We start from the raw sequence: 8,761 nt of genomic DNA, 5'->3' as shown, positions 1-8,761 counted from the left end.
AACCATCGGGTTACATAGATGCCGATGCCGAAATTGCGTCTGCAAGATTGACGCATTTTACAAACTCACTGTTACTTTTTTTCTGTAGTAAAACAAAGTAAGCCAAGTTTTGTTTTGATTTCTTTTGTCTCGCTTCTCATTTCTTTCTTGTTCGGTTATGACATTGTTCGAGAACAAAGCCGTTTTCTACGTCATAAAATTGTACACGTCAGCTGAAGGATAAACTTATACGCAGCAGGGATCTCCAATTGCCATAAAAAAATCGGAAGAAAGAAGTTTTCATTTTCAGAGGAAAGCCTCACACCGCCCAGGGAAGTTCTTGACTGTGACGTAACCATGGCAAAGATAAATCTTTTGTTTGGCGCTTCCATTAGGACCAGGAAAGGACGAGATTTCTGAAATTAGACAATCAGTCGCGTTGTTAAAAAGTCGAATAAGCTGAGCATGAAGAGTTATTTTGTTTAATATGGCGATTATTTCGTAACAGAAAAATTGTTCGTCGCAAAATTTGTGCCGTCATTTGCGTTTCAAGGTTTTTTTAGTTCAATCGGATAAATAGGTTGGACTAGTCGAAAATATTTTACATTAAGACGTCAAATCTGTGCCAGGAGATCAAGACAGTGGCAACGACGAGGTCCCGCTGAGTCAGAAGAAACTCAGGAAAACTTTCAGACCGCAGAAAAGCGAAAGTGGCGCTCGTGGGTCGTGAGAAAGTGTTTAATTTCTTTTTTATTTTACTTCTAAAACTTGACCTGTGAATGGCTTTTAACCTAAACGCGCGTTGTATTGCATTGCCTTTAAAAAATCTTGAAGTCTGTTCGTTATATTTTGAAATATGTTCGTATACTTCAAAATCAATTTCAACCGCTAATTACGCGTTCATATAATTCGCGTTGCCAAAAAATCACTAAGAACACATTTTGTTTACAAGCGATGAAGATTTTGTTTGCTTCATTTGCTGCTTCTTAAAACTTTTTTAGGTTAAAATTTATGACACTTCCCAGGAAAATTGTTTTACTAAAGTATTCTGTAGCAAACCAAGGAAAATCGTAGGATCTGTTTCATGAAATTCTAGACGAATTAACAGTGCGTTATATAGAATAGAATGCGATTCCAGTTGCAATTTTTGGAACTTTATAAAATCGAAAATCTGTTGTGAATAAAATCTTCTTGTTTTTAAAGCTGATCATTTTCATTCATGTGCATTGCCGGTCGCTCATTTTGCGGTGTTGCATGACCTTGAAATTAGCTTGCCCTTCGTAGCGGACCTGCTGGTTATCTAAGCTCGTAAAATTGCCATAAAATTTTCCGGCGATTCATTGATTGAATTCTTAAAAGCGTTCAATTTTCTTTGCTTGGAAAGTTTTATGCCAAAGAGGGCGGGAATTTTTCATCATATTCTTGAAAATATCGACTCCTTTTACCGCGTTAAGAACGCTTTTATTGTTGTTATAAAAAGGTCACAAAGCTTCATTGAACATCAAGCTTTTGTGGATTTTCCAGGCTGTTCGATGAAGAAACTGTGCAGGAAAAGCTGCTTTGGGTCGAAATAAGGGGAGCAATGGATCCCGGAGCACAGAAGAAACAAAAGGAGCGAACTGACAAAAACTCTGTTATGAGATCACCATTGTAACTATACCACCGTGTTCGATACTTTAAGAAATATTGTTTTGTTTCTGTACATCTGGTCTCGCACATTTCCTCTACACATGGAAGCTACACTTCAACCAGCCCGTGAAGTGCCGAGCATCGTTCATGGATTAATTTGAAAACTTCCCAAGTTATTTTGGGATACTGTGGCAGTGTTTCCAGCAAAATCTGCACGAAAAGCTTCATAAAAGCTTATTGTAACGTTGCAGTTGTTATAAAACGTTTCAAGAAACAGTTTTTCTTTAAATAAATAAAAAATTCGACTTTGAAAGCAAATTTAGCGGATATCGGCCCATCTTTGGCCGTCTCGTTTTATGTGACGTCATAAAACTAGTCAGCCAACGATAGATCGATGATTCCGGATCAACCACAACAGGGAATTCCCCCAAACAAGTAAGGATTTTGTTGCCGTTATTATTGTAGAGCTCTAGCTACAGATGGCGAAACTGGAGACCGGGTTGGCCTAGGCTTAGGCTCCACCACTTTCACGAACCAAATGCGTTAAAAACTGGTAGACCTAAAGCAAAACACGAGTGCCGTTGTGGTAGACTTTGCATGTCAGTCCGTCGGGCACACCCACTTTGACAAAGGTTCCACCCGCTAACTTCCGCTTCCGCCATCGCTGATTGTATTCTGTTTAATTTTAGGTATTGCGTAGTTACTAATAAAACAACTTATGCAAATGATCTCACACTGCATTTATTGGCGTAGAAAGCATGAACTATGTTCGGTGAATAATTTTGGAAATTATCATCCTCAGACTGAAGATGGTCTTTGAGAGAAATTCTTGTTCCTTAACCATTCTCGTCCCAACAGTAGGAAAACAGGCCAAGGTACCATTTATTGTGCTGTAAATACAACGATTGTCATCGTAACTTTCGCGTTTTGGGGGGTTGCTGATCCATATATTATTTGACTAATCTCCGAACGGCGGCTCAGTCGTAAAACCCATCGGCATTTAGGTCAGTTTGGTTACTAAAAATGATAAAGAAACGTTTTAAATCTGTCGCCTTATAGCGCATGAAGTGCCGTGCCGCCACCTAGCGGTCGCCGGTCGGGAAGCTGAACGCAACAATAGGATGTAAGCGAATAGCTTTGACGCTTGCAGTAGGTTCGTTTTTCTGCTTGCACCACACAATGTGCTACCGTTTCAGGCTAGAACCGACGCAAAATTATCCTACTGCTTGCATTAAAGCGCTTTCAAAGCGTGTAGTTCATTTTACGAGCAAGCTGTTTAATTGTGACAGACAACTCTGGATTGCGGCAGGTTCTATTGCCCGTTCACGTCCGTGAGTTGTATTCGAAGCGAAACATTCGAGCCAAACTAGGTGCGAAGATTTTAATGAATTGAGTAATAACTATCCTTGCTGTAATAATTACTTTTATTCTCTAATAACTGTAATAACTATGCTTGTTTTTTCACAAAGAAATTATAAAAGAAACGACTTTTGACGAGAAAATTTATTCCATAAAAATCACTGGCATTTCACAACAACAAAAGCAAAGTACATCTTTTTCCCAAATAGTAAAACAACAATTCCTCACTGGGCATAACCACGTAGTGTTTATTGAGAAGTCTAGAGCACAATAACAAAATATTTATATATATAACAACACCACTCAATCAATCGACAAGAAATAGGTCATGACAGGCTGTGTTAAAATAGAATACATTGATAACAGGGCAAAAAAGTTCTGTAAAAAGTTTAAACTGCACATTTCGTCTAATAGTGATGCGATAACTCATGTTAGTCACGGAATACAGTTGATTAATGTTTTGATTGTGTTTATAGTCTCAGTTGCAAATGTTTGAAAGGTTTTTAAAAAAAAGGAAAAATAACAAATGATGATTAAAAAGTCACAAAATTCGTGGAAACCCTTCCCGCTTAAGCACTAATTTACTTTTGCCGTGATGTCGATTTTAAAAGCATTTCATAAAATTTAAAAATAGAAAGTTTAACACAATCTAGATTCAATGTAAAAGAAGAATACAAACTAAATCATTTATTGCTATTGTTTAATAATAAAATGAATAATTGATTTGGGATATGGTAAAAAAAACAGGTCAAAAATTGGATCAAGTCAAGTCAAAATATAATGCAAGTCAAATCAAGTCATGTCATTGGCTATACCTTTAACCGATCATTCGCAACGAAATCAAATGTCTGTAATTCTGATGGTGTTACATATGTGGTGATACTTCAGGACAAAAGAATCCAAACTCAAAACCTGAACAATAATGTTTTAGAAAAGCTTAAATTTAGGGTTTTTTAAGTTTGACATATCATTGTATGTATTTTGGGAATATGGTCGGTAATTTCATTCACCAAAAACAGTGTTAAAATAAAAAAGATATGCAAAAGCCTAATCGTAGCGTGTCTATGTGATCTTGTCATGAGTGTTTATATGACCAAGCAGATATTCCTTTCTAAAAAAAAACTTTTCACAAATGTGGCACTTGTATGGTTTAACACCAGAGTGTGTTTTTCTGTGTCTTCTCATACTCGATGCATGGCCATATGTTTGTCCACATACATTGCACTCGTACTGTTTGAGAGTTTTATCGTTTTCATCTTCACTTCTTTCAGTTGAACCTGTTAACGTCGATGTAGGTTTATGCTTCAGGAAATTGTGTTTTGATTTACGTCGAAATTTTGATAAAGCGTCGGTACGAGAGATGTCATTGTTGATGGAAATAGGCGCGGTTATGAGCAACGATGAATCTTCCTGGTCTTCAGGTTCATCGCTGCAATCTGTGCCAAAAAAATCATTTAGATCAGGCTCAAGCTTTTCACTTTTAATTGTAAAATCATCAAAAGATGGTGACGTGGTGTTGAAGTTGGAAATTTCGGAAACATTTTCGTAACATTCAATTTCAAGATCACTGTTTTGGCTTTCGACAATATTCTTGTCTTTACTTGACAACGTATTTCCTTCCCCATTCTCAGATGATTCAACGACATATTCAACCAGATTTGGTGAAATTTGTTCATCATAATGAACAACATCATTAACATGCGCACAAATATTATCACTTTGCTGTTTAATGACTTCTTCCAGTTTTAATCCCAATTTTCGTATTTCATCTTTCATATCGCTCCGGATGCTTTTGAGCTCATCCAATATCATCTGACCAAGTAATTCCAGGCTTTGCATATTTTTCTCTTTTGCAACAATTTCATTCACACAATTCATAGCAGCAAAATTAATGAATTCTGACATACTCTGTGAAAGATTTCAAAAAATGCATGAATTGTAAAAACCAGATAATTGCAGAAACACAAGAGATATGGTAGCTGTAAGTTTTTCGACCAATAAGATCTCTATCTTAAACTTTCCTTAGCACGTTACCCCTGCCAACCAACAACAACTTCAGCTGGCACAGGACCTACGACTCTTAAATTGAGTTTGTTTTTCACCAAACTGTAGAAATGTTTCAACTGAAAGGACACATTTCATTGAAGAATCTTTTGCTCTAAATTTTGGTTAGTTGGTGGTGGTATAAATTAAGTTTAGTCTATTTAGATAATTAATTTAAGGACAAAGTTGATTTACAAGAATGTCACTCATCACCTCATGTCACAAGTGTAAAACGTGCTCGGAAATAAAAACTAGGCTACTTTTTTGAAACCATATTGTTGCTTTGCAAAATGACATAAAAAAGACAAATTAGTCAATGCTTTGGCGTACAAATTAAGTGTGTCTCGTCCACAACCATATACTTGCCTAATTTATACGACCTACCTTGCATGCATCTCTACAATATTTGTTACTTATGTTATGAAGCCCTAGAACAGTTGTACTATATTTTTGAGAAGGCCCAAGACCGTGAGTGTGCCATTTGCATGACGCTGAAAATCATTTGCTAAAACGTTTCATATCGGTTAGTGTAGATTGTAGAACATTTAACTGACAATCTTTAACTAATAAGTAAGTATCAGTCAAACACGTTACTCAGCTCTAATATCAGTCACAAATGACAAGAAGAAGATTTTTCTACCACAATTAACAAATTTGTGCAAAAACTATAAACACAAGAAATATCACGATACAATATCAGATTCATTACAAAAATTTCATCAAAGGTACAGTAGTACGTTGAAGTCTTTAAAACACTTAGGTCACCATTACACAAGCTTATAAACAAATACATGAAGAAAGAAAATTGAAAAGTTTAAATGGCTTGAATATATTTGCAATGTGACAAAATGCAATGCACCATGTTATATATCATTCAGATTCAAATTTCAATGAATGTATATTCCGTATAATATCATGTGTATGCAGTTAGTTATAATCAAATCATAAACATAATTTCATTTGCTTGTAAAAATGTGTAAAGCTAAAGTGCTTGTAATTTCATTAAACTTTTCAACTTGCCTCAAGCCATACTAAAATAGATGCACAAATCTAAGCTCTTATTGAAAAACTGTCCCATGTTCAAAGGCCGAATTACACAAGTTTGCAAACTAAGTAGCTTAAAGTTCTCGTGACAACTCAGGTATCTGCTTTAATGTGGCAGAAAGAAAAGACTTTTGACGAGAAAATTTATTCCATAAAAATCACTGGCATTTCACAACAACAAAAGCAAACTACATCTTTTTTCCAAAGTAAAATAAACACAAATACCCAACAGTACAACTCAATCAATCAGCAAGAAATGAGTTGAAGCATAGCAAGCTGTGCTATAATGGTTTACATCGATAAGACATGAAAGATTTTTCTGCCACATTTAACAGTAAGCACTTCCAAAACAAAAAAATAAAAGTGGAAACGCTACATATCGTGTCTTATGGTAACGTGACTGACAAAATACAGTCGGCCCAGCTTAATCGAAATGTCTTCAACCGGTCCTAAATCTAAACTCGTTTTTCTGTTCAATTTTACTCACTTAGTCGAAGCACACAATTTAAATGGACCACCCTTCGCCTTAAAAGAGATGAGCTTCAATGAGGACATTTTCTGCTTTTTGTACTTTTGTTATCTTAATTCTTATTTGATGATGCTTTAAGAGTCGATGACGAGTAACTATATCTTGCTTTGATTGTTTATGACGTTTCGATTGTGTTTATAGTCCCAAACGTTTGAACCGTTTTCCAAAAAATAAGAAATTCCAAATAATTGATAAAGTCACGAAGTTCGTGGAAACCATTCCCGCTTAAGCACCAATTTACTTTGTCCGTGATGTGGATATTAGGTGGGTCGACTTTAAAAGCATTTCATAGAATTTAAAAATAGAAAGTTTAACACAATCTAGATTCAATGCAAAAGAAGAATACAAACTAAATCATTTATTGCTTTTGTTTAATAATAAAATGAATAATTGATTTGGGAAATGGTAAAAAAACCAGGTCAAAAATTGAATGCATGGACGACTTGCGACTGGCGTAAATTTGCAAACATGCATTGAATGGTGACACTTGAGGACAAAACAACCTTATACTAAAAACAACTCAAAATCTGGACAATTGTTTTTAGAAAAACCTGAGTTTAGGGAATTGGAGTTTTGGGGTAAAATATGTAATTTCATTCACTAGAAACAGTGTTAAAATAAACAAGATTGAGCATAATCATATTGAGTTTATGTCATGTACTTATCTTCTATGAGTGTTTATATGACCAAGCAGATACTCCTTTCGATTGAAAAGCTTTTCACAAATGTGGCATTTGTATGGTTTAACGCCAGAGTGTGTTTTTCTGTGTCTTCTCATACTCGATGCATGGCCGTATGTTTGTCCACATACATTGCACTTGTACTGCTTGAGAGTTTTATCGTTTTCATCTTCACTTCTTTCAGCTGAACCTGTCAACGTCGATGTAGGTTTATGCCTCAGGAAATTGTGTTTTGATTTACGTCGAAATTTTAATAAAGCGTCGGTACGAGAGATGTCATTGTTGATGGAAATAGGTGCGGTTATGAGCAACGATGGATCTTCCTGGTCTTCAGGTTCGTCGCTGCGATTAGTGCCAAAAAAATCATTTAGATCAGGCTCAAGCCTTTCACTTTTAATTGCAAAATTATCAAATGATGGTGACGTGGTGTTGAAATTGGAAATTTCGGAAACATTTTCGTAACATTCAATTTCAAGATCACTGTTTTGGCTTTCGACAATATTTTTGTCTTTACTTGACAACGTATTTCCTTCCCCATTCTCAGATGATTCAACGACATATTCAACCAGATTTGGTGAAATATGTTCATCGTAATCAAGAACATCATCATTAACATCCACACAAATAACATCATTTCGTTGTTTCAGGACTTCTTCCAGTTTTAATCCCAATTTTCGTATTTCGTCTTTCATATCGCTCCGGATGCTTTTGAGCTCATCCAATATCATCTGACCAAGTAATTCCAGGCTTTGCATATTTTTCTCTTTTGCAACAATTTCATTCGCACAATTCATAGCAGCAAATTTAATGAACTCTGACATACTCTGTGAAAGATTTAAAAAATGCATGAAATGTAAAAACCAGATAATTGCATAAACATAAGAGATATCGTTGCTGTAAGTTTTCATATTTCATATTTTTCTCTTTCGCAACAATTTCAGCAGCACAATTGATAATGCTGTGCTATGAACGGTGCTTAGCAAAATTATTGCACTCTATTAGTTCTGAGCTTTCAAACTAAAATTTATCTCTGCTACACGACCAACCACGGCTGAAAACGAAACCACTGTGACTATTAAGCCTTTTGTGGTTACCTTGTTATAACATTTAAGTTAAGTTAACAAGAAACTGTGAAAAAGAGCTTCGAACGTACAATTTTTTGGGGTGAAATAGCTGAATAAAGTCAATCACTATAGCCTAGTCCTAAGCCCTACACCATGATCGGATTTCTTTTTCTTGTGCATCCTATACCAGGATCGAGTAGTAAAGGATTATCACATCATAATTTCTTTATATTACCTCATAACTACTTCCCATTCAAGCCTTCAAGTCGGAGTGCAAAAGTTTAAGAGATCCCTATTATCTACTGCACAGTATATAGGTAAGAAATACGGTGTCTATAAGTATACGGTAGGATTATACTACAGGCAAAATAACAAAATGAACCATAAGATTATAAGAACGTCATTTATGTGGCGTCAAGTAAACGCCATTTCGG

The 8,761-nt window shown here is 35.5% G+C and overlaps 1 protein-coding gene across 4 annotated transcripts; it reads right to left on the bottom strand.

The window, feature by feature from the left end:
• Window positions 1-3,093: 3,093 nt before the first annotated feature.
• LOC143460230 (uncharacterized) lies at window positions 3,094-8,115 on the bottom strand. 4 transcript variants are annotated; one of them, XM_076957660.1, is made up of 3 exons: window positions 5,395-8,115; window positions 4,569-4,875; window positions 3,094-4,403 (listed from the first exon to the last, which is right to left on the bottom strand). In XM_076957660.1, exons 2-3 carry the CDS (start codon window positions 4,870-4,872, stop codon window positions 4,030-4,032), a joined length of 678 nt encoding a protein of 225 aa, XP_076813775.1. In that variant the 5' UTR covers window positions 4,873-4,875; window positions 5,395-8,115; the 3' UTR covers window positions 3,094-4,029. The 4 variants fall into 2 exon arrangements, 2 of the variants coding, with proteins under 2 accessions (XP_076813775.1, XP_076813774.1); XR_013117841.1 differs by having other exon boundaries at window positions 3,094-4,875.
• Window positions 8,116-8,761: the final 646 nt, after the last annotated feature.

Source organism: Clavelina lepadiformis, chromosome 5, assembly GCF_947623445.1.
Source record: "Clavelina lepadiformis chromosome 5, kaClaLepa1.1, whole genome shotgun sequence".
NCBI lineage: Eukaryota > Metazoa > Chordata > Ascidiacea > Aplousobranchia > Clavelinidae > Clavelina > Clavelina lepadiformis.
This window is presented reverse-complemented; position numbering and strand designations above follow the sequence as displayed.